Genomic DNA, 21425 nt, shown 5'->3' on the forward strand with positions numbered 1-21425 from the left:
GTACCATGCAGGTACGTACGTAGTCACACGTGTGCAAACGTGCACAGACACACACACACACACATTCACACTCACACAGATCTGCACTCCCTTGTCCTATCATTATCATTTATGTATGCACGTATTGTTGATTTCATATCTGGCCAAGACAACAGTAAAATCTTGTTCCTTTCTCCCCTCCTGCAGCAACTCGACATTTCCTACAACAACATCGCTGAGATCACGGCGGGAGCGTTCCAGGGGCTGTGGAGTCTGGAGGTGCTGAAGCTGGACAACAACCGGCTGGAGCGCATCGAAGCACAGGCCTTCGCTGGGCTCGGCAACATGCGCTACCTGCACCTGGCACACAACATGCTCACAACACTGGAGCCACAGACGTTCGCTGGGCTCGAGAAGGTAACTCTAAACCTACCCCTACCCTAACCAGCACACAACATGCTCACAACGCTGGAGCCACAGACGTTCGCTGGGCTTGAAAAGGTAACTCTAAACCTACCCCTACCCTAACCAGCACACAACATGCTCACAACGCTGGAGCCACAGACGTTCGCTGGGCTTGAAAAGGTAACTCTAAACCTACCCCTACCCTAACCAGCGCACACTCACACCGCAGGCCTTCGCTGGGCTCGGCAACATGCGCTACCTGCACCTGGCACACAACCAGCTCACAACGCAGGAGCCACAGACGTTCGCTGGGCTCGAGAAGGTGGGAGCTTTATTCCCTAACCCTAGCCCTAACCCTAACCCTAACCCAACCAGCTCACAACCCTGGCACCACAGACGTTTGCTGGGCTCGAGAGAAGGTGGGAGCTTTATACCCTAACCCAGCTAGAACACAAAAACCCAAGCAGACATTCGCTGGGCTTGAGGAGTTCAGAGCTTTATTCCGCTAACCATAATCCTAACCTTTACTGTACTCCATGAGACCTTTGTAGTTTTAATACACCTTTTTCGATTGTGTGATTCAGACCATTGATGCAAAAACTAAGTTCAAGTTTGGTGAACAGACTTGTTCATGTTGATTCCAAATATGGCTAATGAAACTACATGTTGTTTCCCAGGTGATGTTTATCTGGCTGCACGACAACGGTCTGGACCGTCTGCAGGATTATTGATGATGATGATGATGATGATGATGATGATGATGTTGATGATGATGATGTTGATGATGTTGTTTCCCAGGTGATGTTTATCTGGCTGCACGACAACGTTCTGGACCGCCTACAGGACGGAACGTTTGATGACATCGGCTCCAACGTTGTCGACACGATCGACCTCTCCAACAACCACATCGCTGCGGTTGGTCCTGCCACATTCCGCGGGCTGCGTGAGGTCAACGACCTGAAGCTGTCGGACAACATGCTGACGGACGTCCCTACAGAGGCTCTGAGCGGGCTGAGGCTCACGCACCTGTACCTGGACTATAACCCGATCTCCCGCATCGCCGCGGGCGCGTTCCGCGGGCTGGAGGGCCTGCAGATCCTGTACCTGGCCAACATGCCGGAGCTTGCCAACATCGAGGACTCGGCCTTCGCCAACCTGCACCACCTGCGGGAGCTCTACCTGTTCGGGAACTTCCTCCTGTCCGCCATCCACCGCGACGCCTTCCTCGGCCTCTGGTCCCTCCACAAGCTGTCCATGTGGCACACCGCGCTGTCCGGCCTCGAGCCAGACGTCTTCCGACACTTAAGGACCCTCAAGGAGCTGCTCCTGAATGGTAACGTCCTGTCCACGCTGGACTCGCGCATCTTTAACTGCCTGGACTCCCTGGAGGAGGTGTACCTGTACGACAACCCGCTGCGCTGCGACTGCCGCCTGCGATGGCTGCGCGTCTGGATGGAAACAACCACCGTCAACTTCGAGCCCGACAGCCAATGGCTGTCCTGCTTCTTTGGCGCCAGCTACCGCCGCGTCACCAGCATCGCGCTCGACGAGTTTCGCTGTAACGACACGGAATATCATGATCAGCCCACCTGTGAACCCATTCCGACCTTTGAACCCTTGTTGCCGAGCACCCCGGAGGCAGAGCGACCGTTCGTAGCGCCCCCGACGGCGTCGGTTCAGAGCCGGCAGCTGAACGTGACGACAAACAGCATCACGGTTGGCTGGTCGGGCGTTCCCGACGGGCAGTACGTCGTGCGCTTCAACGTGATTGGCTCGGCAGACGTGCAGGTCAGCGCCCTGAAGCGCGACCCCGTGTTCACGCTGGACGGTTTGTCGGCAGGACGGGTGTACAACATCTGCCTGGTGCTGATTGGTCCAGACCGTGGGAACCGCGCCCTGCAGTGCACCACGGTGTCCACCGCCAAGGAGAGCTCGAACACGGGCGTGATCATCGGCGCGGTGCTGGGGCTGCTCATCGCCCTGCTCCTATTGGTCTGCATCTTGGTCTTCTGCTGCTGCATCCGGCGCAAGAAGCAGCAGCAAGACGCCGAGGTGCCCGTGCACTTCTCCGCAGCCAACGGCGAAATCAAACACGACGGGGCCAACAGCGCCCCCAAGGACGATAAGAAGAAGGGGCGGTCGCGGCGGGGACTGACCCCTGACCCCGAGGAGCCGTCCTACAGGGACATGGCGGAGGACAATCCGCTCATCGTCAACGGGAAGGACGATGGCAAGATGGGCGCCGTCTCGGAAATGTTCACAAACACCCACGCTGAGGTCTGAGGGTTAGATACACCCACACTAGATACACCCACGCTGAGGTTTGAGGGTAAATACACCCATGTAGAGGGCTGAGGGAAACTGGAACTGTAGAGGTAACCGTTTGTGTTTAGCTGGAGGTTTGTGGAAAATCAGATGTTTTTGACTGTCGGGGTTTGAGTGGAAACTGAAACTGGAGACTCCCTAGGATTGTCTAATCTTCTGTAGAGTGAGAATGGCTGTTGTCAATGGAGAGATCTACTGTAGCCACTGTTGCTATGGATATGTACGATTGTTGCCTGGGCAACTAGGAATTGTTGCTAAGTAGAGGAGCTACAGAGGAAAGATTCTATCATTGCTAAGGAAAGGCAATATTATTGCCAAGTACAGGATATTCTGTTTCCAATTAAAGATTCTATTGTTGCTAAGGTAAGATTCTATCTTGGCTAAGGAAAAATTCTTGCAATGCTGGGGAAAGATTTTACCATTTCTAAGATTTTACCTGGGGAAATATGACATTGCTACTACAGTAAAGTAAGGTGCTACTTCTGCCTGGAGTTGACTCTTGGAACGAAGTGGTCCTGTCAGAGGGTAAATATTCATCAATACATGAAAACATTTAGCTAGTTTGGTCAAGGTCAAGGTTTTACAAACAGCTGGCTGGTTTCCGTTTGCATTTCTTCATTTTGTGCTTAAAGAATATTAGATGCTGAATATTAAATCAAACTTCCAAAAGAAATACTAAACCCTAAATATACAAATGCCTGTCTAACATGACTAATATAGAGGGACGAAATGTTTAAGTATGGTTCAGGAGATACAAGTTGTCAAGATGGTCGAGAAATGACAATCTGTGCTGTATGATTGAGCTGTTGATTATAAATTACTAAATGAATGAATAAATACATGTAAATAAGCCATGACTTCTGACAGTGCAGCATTTTTTACGGAAATCAAACTCATTACTGCAGGACATAATAGATCTTGTCGTGGATTTTCCACTATAGCTATAAGTCAAGACACAACTTGCTGTATTTGACTTTGAACTGGAGACATGGGAAGCTGTCCATGACCTCTGCAGTAAGATGTCAAATTGAGTATGTAACTTAATTGTAAGGAAAGTCATTAATGCCGAAGGTTTGTAGAGCAACAGCCTCTGTATTTACCCAATCTGCTCCTGTGTGTGATCAGCAAACGGTCACACAGGCTCTCAACAAACATACACAAAACTGTCCGGAGTCTGTCACACATAGCCTCCACCAGGCTCCCCCGGTGGTCTGATTGTAGAAATTGGACAATAGTACGCTAGGGGAATCAGCAGGCCAGGAAAAACGTTATCCTCACCACGTTTTTATTGACTCTATTTGTCCAATTTCTACAATTAGACCACCGATCCAAGGAGCCTGGTAGAGTCTAAAGTCGCACAGGCTCTCAGTTAAAATGCACAAAACTGTCTGCAGTAACACAGTCTGCTGTACAAGCTCTCAGTAAATGTGAAGAAAACTGGGTTGTTGCCAGGTTTTGGGGGATTGGCAGTAGTCTTCTGGCAATTGTAATTTCTATCAGCAGAAAACAAGGGGGTAGGCAAAAGTCTTGGAGGGTATCTTCTGTTTTCTGTAGGAAATCCTTGTGGGCATAGGCCTAACATGGGCATGACAGGAGTCCAACTTTGTGATACCAGGTTGACAGAGTCTGCCTAACCCTGCGATACCAGTGTGACACAAATCTGCCTAACTCTGTAACACCAATGTGACGGAGGCTCACACAGAGTCTGCCTAACCCTGCGATACCAGTGTGACACAAATCTGCCTAACTATGTGACACCGGTGTGACGGAGTCTGCCTAACTCTGCTAACTATTGCTGAGAAACCAGTGCAGCACTGTACACCAGCAGTGACTCAATGAATAAGTACCAAAAGTAATGATGAATTTCAAAGACAAAGGCACTTGTATCGTAAAAATAAACTGTAAACTGTGCAGGTAAAAACACCTGGACGGCCAATCATGGTCACGGGGTATTCGTCAGTTCTCTACCACTCCTCAGTACCAATTGTCACACCTGTTTAAACACATCTGTTTGCCGTTTATCTGTTGAGGACTGTTCAGGTCTTGGGAACAGGTCAGAATTAGAGACCATTTTGCCCCCTAAAGATATCCTTGGATATTAACTTACCCAAATAACATCTATCCTTGGTGATTTAGGCAAAAAGGACACCTTTTCCAGGCCAACTATCTTTAATGACAGAAAAAGTTGATAATGGAAATATTGTCATGACAACAACACAATTACCACCACCGTCAGCTGGAGGGACTGTCGCCTGGATTTCTAACCTTCATCAACAAAGTTAGAAATAAAACAGCTCGTTGAGGACACAGGAATGAAGTACAAGACAGAAGTTCCACTGAAGATGGTGTCCGTTCTTCACTAACCTTTCCCCTACATGTACCCAGCTAGCAGTGGTCTGAAGTAGCAGTTTTGTGCAGGCTATTACACCAGGTCCCCCCCCCCCCCGGCTGCACCATTAGAACCCATCAGCACACAGAAATCACCGTGGTTACGGGTCAGTCCACATCATGCGTAGGGAGTCACTCGTAATGTGCATGATTTCAGGCCAATGACTGCACCAAGCTTTTCGCTCCGAGCTGGCGGCTTTGTGTTCCTCTGGCTTCGGTGGAGCGAACATGTCAGCTTGTCATTTCTGCCCTATTTCAGCAATCAGGGAAATGCAGAAAAAATGCTGAAATGATGATCAGCAGCTTTCTGGGTGGGAAACCTGCAGTTTTGGTCGACGGGCATGTTGTTCATCAATTTCTCTCTGCAAACTCACGTCCGAAGGCTAATATTCCAAGACGAGGTAACCGGTAAAAGGTAACTGTCTTGTCTATTGTACCAGTAGAAAATGTATTTTCTATTGTACTAGTGGTATAGATAGAGTTATCTGATGTTTGGGGGTTTGATTTCTCAATAAAGCCTTCTCCAATCTAAAGCCCAGGGAAATCAAGTAAAACCACTAGTTCCAGGGAAACCTTTCCTCCCCCCACCCTGAAATGGAATGAACTTCCTGGAACCCTCTCCTAATTTGGTCTTGCGGAGACGAGCCTGTCTGAACGTTGCCAGCTGTGACAGAACGGCACGAACCATTCCAGGACGGGTGCCAACAAGCAGCAATTGATTCTCTCCTCCAGACGGGAGATTCCAGGAAGACCCTAGAGGTGAGTTGGGATATTTCCTATATATTTCGTCATCAAAAATATGTCACAAGCTTAAGCCTCTTGCTACGTCATTTTTAAATTTCCTGAAAAACGGCTACACACACTCAGGATCCGCATAAACGCGTGTGCTTAGCTCTGCTAGTTTGACACGTGTGCTTATCCCTGCTAGTTTGACAATGTGTTTAGCCCTGCTAGCTTGGCTAGTTTGACATGTGTCTGGCTAGTCTGACGTGTGTTGAGCCCTGCTAGTTTGACACACGTGTTTGGCTAGTCTGACATGTGTGTCTGGCTAGTCTGACGTGTGTTTAGCCCTGCTAGTTTGACATGTGTGTCTGGCTAGTTTGACACATGTGTATGGCTAGTCTGACCTGTGTTTTGCCCTGCTAGTTTGACACATGTGTATGGCCAGTCTGACGTATGTTTTCTCTGCTAGTCTGACACGTGTTCGGCTATTCTGTCGTGTGTTTTGCCCTGTTAGCTTGACACGTGTCTGGCTAGTCTGACGTGTGTTTTGCCCTGCTAGTTTGACACATGTGTCCGGCTAGTCTGACGTGTGTTTAGCCCTGCTAGTTTGACATGTGTGTCTGACGTGTGTTTAGCCCTGCTAGTCTGACGTGTGTTTAGCCCTGCTAGTCTGACGTGTGTGTCTGACGTGTGTTTAGCCCTGCTAGTCTGACGTGTGTTTAGCCCTGCTAGTCTGACGTGTGTGTCTGACGTGTGTTTTGCCCTCCTAGTCTGACGTGTGTTTTGCCCTGCTAGTTTGACACGTGTCTGGCTAGTCTGACATGTGTTTAGCCCTGCTAGTTTGACGCGTGTGTCTGACGTGTGTTTAGCCCTGCTAGTCTGACGCGTGTGTCTGACATGTGTTTACCCCTGCTAGTCTGACGCGTGTGTCTGACGTGTGTTTAGCCCTGCGTGTGTCTGACGTGTGTTTAGCCCTGCTAGTCTGACGCGTGTGTCTGACGTGTGTTTAGCCCTGCTAGTCTGACCTGTGTTTAGCCCTGCTAGTCTGACGCGTGTGTCTGACGTGTGTTTAGCCCTGCTAGTCTGACGCGTGTGTCTGACGTGTGTTTTGCCCTGCCCCACAGACATACAGACATGCCCCGTCGGCAAGCCCTGCTCCTGGCCATCAGCCTGACCTTCTCCACGTCCCTTCTTACGGCTCGACCTGCAGCCAACCGAAGGCAACTCACACAACAGACAGCCGTGACCTTTGACTCCACGGTTGTGCCCTTTGGCCCTACGGATGTGACCTTTGACCTTACTACAGCAGGAACAGACAACTCGACCCAGCTGGTCCTTCACAAAGCGGAGACAGCCAATCACGGCCTACCAAAGCCAGGTTGGCAAGGCGACAGCCTCTCCCTGCGGATGAAGAAACAGGTGGTCCATCTGCTGATCGGTGCCGGCTCCGGGCTGCTCATCGCCATCCTCCTCATCATCTGCATCATCTGCCTTCTCTCCCGGTACTGCTCCGCCCCGGAGCCCGTCATCCGGACCGAGTACTCGCCGCGCCGCGACGGGAGAAGGCAGAACCACAATGGCGGCCGGGCGCTGTCCATGCCGGAGGTTCTACGCAGCGAGGCGCCAGACTCACACGGAACCTCCCCGAACAAGCTCAAGGTCACCATGTCATGTCCGCCCATCCCGGAAAATGTCTAGATACCAGAACTGAACAGTGCACTGGCTCACAGAACTGTCCACACCGAACCCTCACACATTTGAGTGTACAAAGTCATGTAACGTTACGTACATCATCTGTAAAGTATCTATAGCATGAACAATGGAAGTTATCCATTAATGCAAATATTATGGGCAAAATAATATATAAACTTCTGAACTTTTGAGACAGACCTCAACACAACTATAACTTACAGATTTCAGAACAGAAATCCTGAGCTGTACTTCAAAATGTCAACGTTTTGTCTATTAAACATCATTTTTCACACCTGTGCTGTTTTCTGGCTGCATAGGAATGGTTGTGCCCAGCAAAACCTCTAAATGAGCCACAGTACAGTACCACAGTACAGTACCACAGTACAGTACCACAGTACAGTACCACAGTACAGTACCACAGTACAGTACCACAGTACAGTACCACAGTACAGTACAGTACTGCAGTACAAGATGGTAACATATTAACAGTCTGGCAAGGACAGAACTGTTTTACCATCTTGCTGGGATTTCCTCCCTAAATCTCTGTGAGAAGTTCAGGTTCAGGCCCCCAGATAATTTACCAATTGTGAATCCTAACGCAATTACAGAGCATCTAGTCTATTATAAAGGCAGGTCGGGGTAACATGTATGTCCTGTTAGCCTTTTACAGTGCCCTACTGACGACTAGCTGCCAACTCGGGTCCCTGCAGAAGCTTTTATCAGAAATGTTCCGATGTATTCAAAGTGGTCATGATACGCTATCATCAACTTCATTCAGCCAGCGAGGAAGCCGTAACCTTCCAGTTACACCATTACCCCAGACTTCGTAACAAACCCAGCTGTTTAGAACCTTTCACACATCGGGGAAAGTTTGACATTGAGGCGATAAGATAATGCATGGCAACAGTCACTCAGCAACTGGACTGTTGCCAGCCTTGCTTCGTCTACTATTGAACCATCTTAGAGTGTCTTTATCTCATCAACGTATCAGTCCCGGCTGAAAAGCTGGTAAATCCAGAATGTTCATCCAGTCACTGATGAAAGATTAAGCAAAAGCTGTCCGTAACGTCTGTTTAGAAGTTATATCTAGTTGGTTGAGCAACTGTTATAATTATACCTTCCGTCTAACCTTTTAGCGACATGATTATCACAGTGCTTGCAACAAGCGCCAGGCCTAACATCTCATTCACACCATTACCCCAGGTGTAACCCTACATTCACACGATTACCCCAGGTGTAACCCCACATTCGCACCATTATTCCCGCCACTTTAGCCGTAACACGCAGGTGGTCGTAACATTAACAGGCGGGATTCTCCCCGGGTGGTGGGACAACGTGATTGGCTGAGACATAAACCCTCGCTGTACACGAGAGACGAGCTTCGAGCCACACGTCTCCTCATTCCTCGATCAGTCCATCAAGTTTGCCACACTGCACAACTCAGCTGAGGTACACTTGTACCATCCACCAGTACAACAGTCACAGTTACAGCAGAGCAGAGGAACCAGCAACCAGTACAGCAGTTACAACACAGCGGAGGTACCAGCACAACAGTTACAACAGAACAGAGGTACCAGCACAGCAGTTACAACACAGCAGAGGTACCAGCCTCCAGCACAACAGTTACAGCAGAGCAGAGGTACCAGCCTCCAGCACAACAGTTACAGCAGAGCAGAGGTACCAGCCTCCAGTACAGCAGTTACAACAGAACAGAGGTACCAGCCTCCAGCACAGCAGTTACAACAGAGGGAAGGTACCTGCTACAAGGCTGACCCCAGGATGGTAGGTATTGATACAAAGTTTGGCAGCATTCTGGTAGTCATAGTGGTCCTCTCAAGCCTTTCTGCAGCTGATACCACAGTACAGAACGGAACCACAGTACAGGATGGTGCCACAGCACAGAACAGAACCACAGAGGAAGATGAAGCCACATCACAGGACAAACCTAGCGGTACCACAGTACAGGATGGTACTATAGAACATGGCGGTACCACAGAACAGGATGGTACTATAGAACATGGTGGTACCACAGAACAGGATGGTACTATAGAACATGGCGGTACCACAGAACAGGATGGTACTATAGAACATGGTGGTACCACAGAACAGGATGGTACTATAGAACATGGCGGTACCACAGAACAGGATGGTACCACAGAACAGGATGGTACTATAGAACATGGCGGTACCACAGAACAGGATGGTACTGCAGAACAGGATGGTACTATAGAACATGGCGGTACCACAGAACAGGATGGTACTATAGAACATGGCGGTACCACAGAACAGGATGGTACCACAGAACAGGATGGCACTGCAGAACAGGATGGTACTATAGAACATGGCGGTACCACAGAACAGGATGGTACTATAGAACATGGCGGTACCGCAGTACAGGATGGTACTGCAGAGCAGGATGGTACTGCAGCACAGGATGGTACTATAGAACATGGCGGTACCACAGAACAGGATGGTACTATAGAACATGGCGGTACCACAGAACAGGATGGTACTATAGAACATGGTGGTACCACAGAACAGGATGGTACTATAGAACATGGCGGTACCACAGAACAGGATGGTACCACAGAACATAGTGGTACTATAGAACATGGCGGTACCACAGAACAGAACAGAACCACAGTACAGGATGGTACCACAGTCGGCACAGTACAGGACAAATCTACCTGTACCACAGAGAAAACCAGTGATGGACATGAGACAATTTTGCTCCCTGTAAAGGGTAAACCCAGCAGCAGCCACCACACAAATAGCGGTGACATCAGAACCAACCACACAAATAGTGGTGACATCAGAACCAACCACACAAATAGTGGTGACATCAGAACCAACCACACAAATAGTGGTGACATCAGAACCAACCACATAAATAGTGGTGACATCAGAAGCCACCATACGGATGATGGTGACATCAGAGCCCACAACACAGATAGCGGCCCCATCAGAGCCCACCACAAGGATAGTGTTGACATCAGAACCCACCAAACTGATGACAGTGCCAAGGCCCCCTACAACCTCAACTGGAGAAAGCCAGTGATCCAGCTGCTGACCGGTGCGGGCTATGGGGTGCTGGCGTTTGTAGCGCTGATGATAGTCGGCGCGTGTGTGCTGGTGCGGTTCTGTACCCGCGGTCCTGTGAACCGGCCTGCCGCGCCGCGGAGCAGGGCGAAGCTTGGGCGACGGGAAAGTTCCGAGCGCCGACAGCGAGACAACGGTAGCCGGGGGACAGCATCGACACCCGTTAATGGCAACAACCGGCCAAACAAGGGACAACTAGCTCTCATCCAACCCCCCTCTGGCCAAAATCACCTTCTACCACCCCCCTCTGCCCAAAATCAACTACTCCCACCCCCCTCTGCCCAAAATCAACTACTCCCACCCCCCTCTGCCCAAAATCAACTACTCCCAACCCCCTCTGCCCAAAATCAACTACTCCCACCCCCCTCTGCCCAAAATCAACTACTCCCACCCCCCTCTGCCCTAAATCAACTACTCCCACCCCCCTCTGCCCAAAATCACCTACTCCCAACCCCCTCTGCCCAAAATCAACTACGGCCATGGACTGTTTTGCCCCTGTAACTCTACAGTATGGTAAAGCATTCACATTTGTTTGGCACAGTTTTGTATGTGGTGCTTCTAGGACTGCCGACCATCTACTCAGTGGTAAATTTGTCAGTACTGTAGGAGCTGATTTGCATTTATACATGGCAGCATGAGGCACCAGAAGGACGATCATGGACAGGTCGAATCCCCAAAAACCTTCTCTACACAGAACCAAAACCAGTCCCTAAAACCAGGAGTAGCTACCATAAGACGACGTGCAGTGCAGAAGAAAAGCGGACCCAGAGAAGAGAACTCTACAACAGACCTGATCATGACTCAGCTTACAGATGTGCCCCATGTGGCAGAGACTGGCATTCATATATAGGACTGTTTAGCCATAACCGAGGCTGTAGGGCTGATATCAGTTAGGATTTTATCAAGTTTATTACTGACAGAGGGAGGCCTTGTGTGTAGGTAGGGTTAGTTAGTCAGTTAGTCAGTAAGTTGTTTTGTTGTCATTTGATTGTCAAGTGTATCGTGGCACATGAATTGCAAATCTACTGTGAATGGCATTATCAACAAAAGTGTTGTAACAGTTGTAAAGTTAGGTGTTTCCTTGATAAATTGAAGTGTGAAGATTTAACCAAACAGTTTGCCATACATGCAGACCTACATTTTGTACTACATGAGATGGAAAAGCTGTTCAGTATGAACACTTAAGTGCACCATATCGGACAGCGCTGAAACCTTCAATAGCTGTTAAACTTAGAGACTTACCTAAGCCTAAAGACAAAGATATGAAAAATATAGAATTATGCCTCAGACGCCAACAAAATGTTACTCAAGTGTTAAAATCAATACATGTTATGATAATTTGAAAGCTTTTGACTGTCTTTTTTCTGCCATTACTTACACCATGTAGTAGCTTAGGGGAAGGCAGACAGCAGTCTGTTAATTAGACATTTTCTGAAATTTGGGGGAGATTTTCTTGCAGATTGTTATGCAAACATAGAGGCTGTTTGATGTTAACTTTGACATTTACAAACAAGTCTGGGCAGAAATAATACATTTGACAAGTCTTGGTAAAGGGTGGAAAAGTCATGCAGACAAAGTGCTGAGTGTGGAGTGTACAGCACAGTAAACTACAGTAGGCAGACAAAGTGCTGAGTGTGGAGTGTACAACACAGTAAACTACAGCAGGTCTCAAACCACTGCAAAATTCTTCATATAACCTTATCATGGAGCAGTTTGGCAGTTTCCTGTATTTGTTCATTACAAATGGAATCAGAACAACATTGTAGCAGATATCTACATTTGTCTAGAAAATAAATAAGAACATTTGCTATTATCATGCCAGTAACATGTAAACATCCACTAAAGAAAGAAGTTGGACAGCACCTCATATGCCTGGTTGTTTTAAACATTATTATTGTCCATTTGTATAGATTCAGCCCAGATATTACTCTCCCCAGTAAGCTGATATCCCCCTCTGTACTCGTGCCCTTTTCAGATGTCAGGATCCAGATGTGTTCAGGACTAACGACCTTTCCTTAACGAGCAGAACTGCCAGGACCGGTCTCTAACGAGCGGAACTAACGAGCAGACATGTGACAGACTCTGAGAAGTGACAGAAGCGCAGTCAAGCACACAGACATGCGATACCGGGGCCCCGTCACTGTGTATTATACACACCTCACCTCACCTCACCTAGTCCCATCCTACACACATCACTACAAGTAAAAAACACATTGTCAAGTAGTCAACTGCAGTTCGGGTGATGATGCCTTGTAGCTACATGTAGTTTTCTGCAAGCACATCAGATAACCCGGCTTCTCTGTAACTGTGATGTGTTCTTATATAGCAGATGTTTGACGCTTCCGGCTCAAGTACAGAAACTTGTGCCAACCCCAAAAATCTGCCTTGCTGTGAAAACCACACCGATTCAGCACCAGGGACAGGGCCTGTGCCACGGCTGCTGGAGGCACAGACAAGAGCAGGGACGGGGACAGAGTAGGGGGATAATCTACATCATCCCCCGCATCCCTCCCTTCTGCCCCCATGTGATGTTTTTCTGGAAAATACAAAACAACACCCCCTACAAAACAACACCCCCTACAAAACAACACCCCCTACAAAACAACACCCCCTACAAAACAACACCCCCTACAAAACTACCCTTGAAATCTTAAAAATGGCCCAAGCTGAAGATGCATCATGGTTAGATAAAGGTTACAAAAAAAGTGCCTCCATGACACATGACCTTGAGGAGCTGTGACTGACCTTCGCTTGGTGGCGAGGTTCTCCAGCGTGCCCTCCGGTTCGCTGGAATCCGTAGACGTCTGCGAAACCCGATCCTCTACGGAATCCTCCGCCATGACCTGGATCTGGGGGTGAAAGGTCAAAGGTTACAGTTTTTAAAGGGGCAGCTTTGCATGCATATCAAACTTTGGCTGTATAATGATTGGCACTTTTTTTATCTATACAAAACAAACACACACATGCACATACACTCATACATTTAGTTTTACACACATACATGCATGCACACACACACACACAAACACACACATGCACATACACTCATACATAGTTTTACACACATACATGCATGCACACACACACACATATATACACACACACACAAACACACATATGCACATACACTCATACATAGTTTTACACACATGCATGCATACACACACACATTTACACACACACACACACATGCACATACACTCATACAGAGATTTACACACATACATGCATGCAAACACACATACACACACACACACAAACACACACATGCACATACACTCATGCATAGTTTTACACACATAAATGCATGCACACACACACACACATGCACATACACTTATACATAGTTTTACACACATACATGCATGCTCACACACACACACACATATATACACACACATACAAACACACACACATACTATGAAGATGAGCTATCCAAATAAGCTACTGATGAAAATCAACAGAAGATGAAACTGGAATTGGATATCTGAGGAATAGCAACAGATGGGTCCTGAAGTGGAGAAAGCAGGGTACAGAGTTTCCTGTGCTTAAAGAGAACACCAGATTCAGTAGACACAGGAAAACTGTAGAACAAACATTCTGTTAGCTATAGAACACCAGATCAACTCTGTTACTGCAGGGCAGGGCAACTCAAGACACCAGACCTGTTAGTGCAGCCATGGCAACTAAAGACTCCAGACCTGTTAGTGCAGCCATGGCTACTATAGAACACCAGATCAACTCTGTTACTGCAGTCAGGGCAACTATAGACACCAGATCAGTTAGTAAAGCTATCATAATGGCAACTATAGAACACCAGATCAGTTAGTAAAGCCATGGCAACTATAGAACACCAGATCAGTTAGTAAAGCCATGGCAACTATAGAACACCAGATCAGTTAGTAAAGCCATGGCAACTATAGAACACCAGATCAACTCTGTTACTGCAGTCATGGCAACTCAAGACACCAGATCAGTTAGTGCAGCCATGGCAACTATAGAACACCAGACCTGTTAGTACAGCTATCATAATGGCAACTATAGAACACCAGATCTGTTAGTAAAGCCATGGCAACTATGTAACATTGGATCTGTTACTGCAGTCATGGCAACTATAGACACCAGACCTGTTAGTGAAACCATGGAAACTATAGAGCACCGGATGTGTTAGTGCAAAAATAGCATTACTACAGAAGAAAAGATCTTGTAGTGCAGCCATGGCAACTGTAGAACGTGGGATCTGTTAGTGCAGCCATGGCAACTATAGAACACCAGATACATTAGTGTAGCCACAGCAACTATAGAACACTGGATACATTAGTGCAGCCATGGCAACTACAGAACACAGATCAGCACGGCAACGGAAGAGTTGAATGACAGGTGAACACACGTCCCTGTCCCTGGGAAGAAGTGCACAGTAAGTACAGCCGTCACCACATAAGGAGTTTGTCGGCACCAATAAGGAACTGTCTGCACCAAGAAAGAGTTTGCACCAATAAGGAATCTGTCTGTACCCATTGAACACTCTGCTGGCTCCGCCCTTTCTTGACCTTCATCACCTGCAAGGTCAAGGAGAGAAACAACTGTCAGAAGACACTCTGCTTACATGTGTGCTTGACTTCCCTTGCAATCATGTTAAATGTATCGTATGTATCACTTAACTAGTTGCTATGGAAACCCTAAACTCCTTCTAACCACACATTCACAAACATGCTTGACCTTCAAACACACATGACCTTGCACCCCTCCCACCTTGGGCGCGTGTCGTGACTTGCGAGGCGGTCTCCGTTTCTGCCCCTCCCCATCGCTGGAGGTGGAAGCTGTTGAGATGCGTTTGGCGCCGGTATTGTCCGGAGCGCGTGCCGCCTGCCCGGCGCGGGGCTTGTGGGTCGGGGACGGCTGAACCGGCTGCACCGGGCGCTGCTGCTTCACCGCCAGCTTCTGTAGACTCGCTTTCCGCTTCTCAAACATCTCCTGGACATCCTCGATTCTCTTCAGGACAAGCTGGATCGAGGCCTGCGGATCAATCACACATCCAATCAAATAATTAGTCAATCAGTCAGTCAATCAATTAGTCAATCAATAAATGAAGAAATAGATAATCTTGAATGTCCTCAATTCTCTTCAGAACCAGCTGCCAGCTGGATGGGGCCTGGAGATCCAGTCCAATCCAATACGAATACCCCCAGATAACCCCGCGAGGGGCAAAGTAGGGGGGGAAGCTGAGGCTCCCGGGTTAGGGCGGGCAGGCCGCCTGCCTGGCACGGAAGTACTCAACGTTGGGAGCACTTACAACCGTGCCAGGCAGGAATGGTGCGTACGAAAAATTAGTTTTTATAATGTGTCGGAACGGGCAAAGATGGGCTGGGATTTGTGATTGTGGCTTCCCCGGGTGCGCCCTTGGGCTGGTTTAAATATGCTGCTAGTGTCTATATTAATGTTATCACCCACCCAATAAATAGATCAATCACCCAATAAATATATCAATCAATCAATCAATGGATGGAAGCCTGCGGGTAGACCAATCAATACATCAATCAATCAGTTTTCCTGTTATCCCAAATATATACACACACACACACACACAAACACAGTTTTCCTGTTATCCCAAAACCAGACAGACATATTATCATCAACTGGATAATCCTCAATCAATCCCTTAATCAATCAATCAATGAATCAATACTGCCCTCCTCCCACCTTTGACTCTGCGGTCAGCATCTCCTCGAACTTGACGTGGAACTCCTTGGGGTCCTGCAGCCGAAGGTCGTCGTACGTCTTGAGGAAGTCGCTGCACTCCTTGAGCGCCGACTCCGCCCCTTCCTGTGTCTGGCACTTGTCGATGGGCTGCGAGGCCAGCAGGTCAACGCCCTGCGTGCACCACCGGTTCGCCTGAGGGGAGAATCCACATGCTAATCAGCATACATGGGAAAATTCACATGTTAATCAGCATACAGGGGAGAATTCACATGTTAATATGCATACAGGGGAGAATTCACATGTTTATCAGCATGCAGGGGAGAATTTACATGTTAATCAGTATACAGGGGAGAATTTACACATAGACCAGCCCATGGCCCAGGCAGTTGCTCCTTAACCTGCAGTTCCAAATCTACCCACCAGGAGGAGCTAGTGAGCAGTGTCTCTTCTGCAGTTCCACACTTACCAAGCAGGTGGGGCTAGTGAGCATGGCCTCCTTCACCTGCAGTTCCAAATCCATCCACCAGGGGGAGCGAGTGAGCAGTGTCTACTACATCTGCAGTTTCACTACTACCAAGCAGGTGGAGCTAGTGAGCAGTGTCTCCTAACCTGCAGTTCCACATCTACCCAGCAGGGGGAGCTAGTGATTTACCTTCTCCAGTCTCTGCTGCAGGTCATGTGACCTGTTGAGCAGGTCCACTCTCTTCTCCATGGCAACGGTGAAGTCATCGCAGACGAGCTGCATCTCGCGACACTTCGGCCGGATGGAGTCCACGGCGTAGTGGTTCTCCGAGATCAGCTCATCGCCCCGGGCAACCAGTCTCCGCGCCTTGTCCATCCCCACCTGGAACAGCAATGGAGGTAGTCAGTGATGAAAACAGCAGTGCAAAGGTGGTGAATTGGTGTGCGTGTTTAACAAGTAGAAAGATAGAGCCCAAAATCTCTACCTTGAACAGAATAGATTCTTAATTCACACTTTGGTGGCCGTCTGTCACCTTTCTAAGGGCAATTTTGACTCAATCATTCCACAATGCAGTTTTTTTTATAATTAATCAGGTAGGGCATCGCTGCTAGCCATGTAGTACCGTTGTTTAGTAGTTGTTACACAATACTACAGTTACTACAGTTACAGTTACTACAATACGTAGTCTCCTCTACAATTGCAAGGTGAAATGAGAGATAGAACCCGACCTTGGCTTTGTTCTCCAGCTGACTCGCCTCCTTCAGCAGGGCGTCGACCCTAGCAACGCTGTCGCCGGTCTCCTGGGTCTCACACAACTGTTCCTGCAGGGCGTCCATCGTGCCCTTGAGCTGTGGACACAAGGTCAACACAAGTTGTCACAAAAACCCTCAGGAAAGGCGTTTATGCCAAAAACATAAAGTTACCTCAATTTCTGACTACTTTCTCAGACCAACAAAGCCTGGATGCCATCATAAGTTTACTTACTGAGACTCCCATACCAGCTGTCTGATGTACTACACACTGTTACAAACTCACTAGGCTAACACACAGGGTTTCAAACCTTAGCCCTCTGTGAAAGTGATTTGCAGACGCTGTGTTTACTTCAGCCCACATAAAGTAAATATCAACAACTTACAGTAAACAACAACAACAACAGGAAGGGTAAACAATCGGTCGTACCTCCCGGAACTCTGTCTCAAAGTGTCTGAGCTGCAGACATTGGCTCAACTTCAGCTCATGACTGGACCAGAACTCATCAAACGCCTTGTCTGTCTCCTCCAACTGGATTATCAACCTGTAAGCAACAACAACAACAGTAAACAACAACAGTAAACATCAACAACACTGGCTCAACTTCAGCTCATGGCTGGACCAGAACTCATCAAACGCCTTGTCTGTCTCCTCCAACTGGATTATCAACCTGTAAACAACAACAACAGTAAACAACAACAGTAAACAACAACAACATTGGCTCAACTTCAGCTCATGACTGGACCAGAACTCATCAAACGCCTTGTCTGTCTCCTCCAACTGGATTATCAACCTGTAAACAACAACAACAGTAAACAACAACAGTAAACAACAACAACACTGGCTCAACTTCAGCTCATGACTGGACCAGAACTCATCAAACGCCTTGTCTGTCTCCTCCAACTGGATTATCAACCTGTAAACAACAACAACAGTAAACAACAACAGTAAACATCAACAACACTGGCTCAACTTCAGCTCATGACTGGACCAGAACTCATCAAATGCCTTGTCTGTCTCCTCCAGCTGGATTATCAACCTGTAAACAACAACAACAAAAGTAAACAACAACAACACTGGCTCAACTTCAGCTCATGACTGGACCAGAACTCATCAAACGCCTTGTCGGTCTCCTCCAGCTGGATTATGAACCTGTAAGCAACAACAACAACAGTAAACAACAACAGTAAACATCAACAACACTGGCTCAACTTCAGCTCATGACTGGACCAGAACTCATCAAACGCCTTGTCTGTCTCCTCCAACTGGATTATCAACCTGTAAACAATAACATCAACAGTAAACAACAACAGTAAACATCAACAACACTGGCTCAACTTCAGCTCATGGCTGGACCAGAACTCATCAAACGCCTTGTCGGTCTCCTCCAGCTGGATTATCAACCTGGAAACAACAACAACAGTAAACAAAAACAACAGTAAATAACAACATTAACAGTTAACAGCAAGAAGTGTAAACAGCAATGATACAAAACAATTTCATGGAACACCTTGTCTGTTTCTTCCAGCTATAGTATCAGCCTGTAAACAACAATAAACAACAGAGTCAGACTTTTCAAAAAGTACCCCATCTTTCATCAGTGACTGTTCCTTTTTATAAATGTAAGGAAAAGAAGCTTGTGATGAAAACTCCAATGTTTCCATAGCTCTGAGCACCTTTGCAGGGATTCTGCACATTAAGTCAGGTTTGGGTGCGAATTCATGGAAGCAAGTTTCCACCACCATCAGACACAATACCATAATTCTGCTGGGAAAGTAAAGAAGCCTGGGCAGACATGTGTGCAGTAATCAAGAGGAGTAAGGTTTGTGCTACATTGTATGGTGTTATGTGGAGTCGTGGTTGCTGGGAAAGTGGGGCTATAGCAGATTGAGGACGAATGGAAATTGCTTCCATCGTGGCTTACGGTATCAACTTACAGTCAGCATCGCCTATGGAAACATTCCAGCCCGACCTCTCATGACCCCTCCCACCCATGAGGGAAAATGGCTCCCAAGTGGGGACATTTCATTTCTCCTTTTAGATTCAGATTCAGATTCAGCTTTATTCCTGGATGACTTGGCATGTATATACACATGAAATACATCATCAGTTACAGAATCAACTTTAAAACATTAATACATTTACAACATTTAAAATTAGACAGCAAACGGATTAAGAAAATATACATGACAGGATCAACATTCTTTACCGATCATCTAGCACTTTCGTACAGCAATCTTACAGAGCGGGGTGCAAATGACATCTCATGTCGCTTCGTTTTACTTCTAGATGCCCTGTATCGGGCATCCCGACGAAGACTGTACAAACTGTCCTGAGGTGAAGTAAAGAACTCCCTCAGCGGAGAGCTACTGTCCCGCAGTATGTCTTGTAGAGTCTTCAGCGTCGCTGCGTCCCGTCTGTCTGATAGTGAGGGCAGAGAGTCAGATGGGATACCAATGATTCTAAGACAGCGCCTCTGCATGGCTTCTAGCTTGTCTGACAGGTGTTTCGGCAGTCCTCCCCACACCGGACTGGCATACTCCAGTAAGGGGCGTAGGAATGTTAGGTAAATCTGGAGCAAGACATCAGTAGGGAGACCAGCCTTCTTTGCAGCTGCAAGGTAATACACACGTGGACGGGACTTCGTCAACATGAAATGAACGTGTTCATCCCAGGTAAGGTTGGCAGTGATGTGTACTCCAAGTAGTTTGAAAGACGTAGTCCTCTGAATCACATGTCCGGATATTGTCGGATGAGGAGGGACAGGAATGTTTACCTCCTTCCTTGCGCTGATAACCATGTCCATTGTCTTTTTCCCGTTTACCTTGAGAGAGTAGTCCTCCCCCCATTCAACAATGGAGTCAAGTGCCTTCTGGGTTTGACCAGGAAGTGACGCCATTAGCATTTCAGAGGTTGTCAGATCGTCCGCATATTTGACAGGAACAATGGGCCTTGGCAACCTTGCATCCAAGGTATTTATACAGATGACGAAAAGTGTTGGTGATAGAATACCACCCTGTGGAACACCCGCGAGGACGTCGTGGGACTTAGATACACAGGGACCCCACTTTACCTTCTGTGTACGTCCTTCCAGATAGCTGCTGATGCTCATCCATAAGGACCGCCTGATACCCATGTCGGCTAGGCACATGAGCAGTTGACTATGACTGATGGTATCAAATGCACGGGAAAAATCAACGAACACAGCATGAACGTCCAACTTCGGGTTACTGTTTAACGCTTCGTGCCACGTTTGGAGGATGTGTATCAACGCAGTAACCGTAGATCTTCTTGACAGGAAGCCATGTTGAGACGGTGCGAGGCTACTGGTAGTGTCCTGTAGCAAAGCATCACGGAGGAGCCCTTCATACACTTTCCCGACGCAGCTGACTAACGAAATTTGTCGGTATTCCGATGGGAACTGTGGTCGTTGTTTCTTAGGCACTGCCGTGACTACAGCCTCTTTCCATTGCTGCGGAAAGGCGGAGTTCTGAAGACAAGAATTGAAGACGTCACATAAGACAGGACCAAGTTCTTCATGATACTGCTTTAGTAACCAGGCAGGAATGAGGTCTGGCCCAGTGGCTTTCCTCCCATTGAGTCTGCGCAGTCTGGCCTTAACCTGACCAATACTGAACGGTGTGGGTGTATCATGCGAGAGCTTGTGCTCGACATCAGCCAGCGTTGGAACAGTACGGGACACTTCACTCCACACAGACCCGAAATGCTCTGCAAGCTTGTCACATTCATTTTGTGTCACGGCGATGTTGGGATTGGAGACATCCTCCTTAACAGAGTCCTTTCCCATAAGGGACTTGATGGACTTGAACCAGTGTCTTGGGCTGGAGTGCCTCAAGCTAGCTACTTCTCTTTCATAGTACTGCCGTTTCCCACTGATGGC

The 21425-nt window shown here is 47.7% G+C and overlaps 2 protein-coding genes across 9 annotated transcripts in view; one reads left to right on the forward strand and one right to left on the reverse strand.

Moving 5' to 3' along the window:
• LOC118427800 (leucine-rich repeat-containing protein 15-like) overlaps nucleotides 1–3566 on the forward strand; it is an 18473-nt gene extending 14907 nt beyond the window's left edge. For both annotated transcript variants that reach the window (XM_035837756.1, XM_035837757.1), the window contains exons 3-4: nucleotides 187–396; nucleotides 1183–3566. In XM_035837756.1, coding sequence (XP_035693649.1) covers nucleotides 187–396; nucleotides 1183–2667 — 1695 coding nt within the window. In that variant the 3' untranslated portion in view covers nucleotides 2668–3566. The remainder of the gene's footprint in view (nucleotides 1–186; nucleotides 397–1182) is intronic.
• LOC118427791 (guanine nucleotide exchange factor DBS-like) overlaps nucleotides 1–21425 on the reverse strand; it is a gene marked incomplete at its 3' end in the record, with an annotated part of 83478 nt that overhangs the window by 27283 nt on the left and 34770 nt on the right. For 6 of the 7 annotated variants that reach the window (XM_035837723.1, XM_035837726.1, XM_035837728.1 and 3 more), the window contains 7 exon segments: nucleotides 13357–13460; nucleotides 15126–15170; nucleotides 15364–15627; nucleotides 16312–16503; nucleotides 16964–17155; nucleotides 17503–17622; nucleotides 17954–18068. In XM_035837723.1, the coding sequence (XP_035693616.1) occupies nucleotides 13357–13460; nucleotides 15126–15170; nucleotides 15364–15627; nucleotides 16312–16503; nucleotides 16964–17155; nucleotides 17503–17622; nucleotides 17954–18068 (1032 nt within the window). 7 annotated transcript variants of the gene reach the window in all.

This window comes from Branchiostoma floridae, chromosome 12 (genome assembly GCF_000003815.2).
Source record: "Branchiostoma floridae strain S238N-H82 chromosome 12, Bfl_VNyyK, whole genome shotgun sequence".
Lineage (NCBI taxonomy): Eukaryota > Metazoa > Chordata > Leptocardii > Amphioxiformes > Branchiostomatidae > Branchiostoma > Branchiostoma floridae.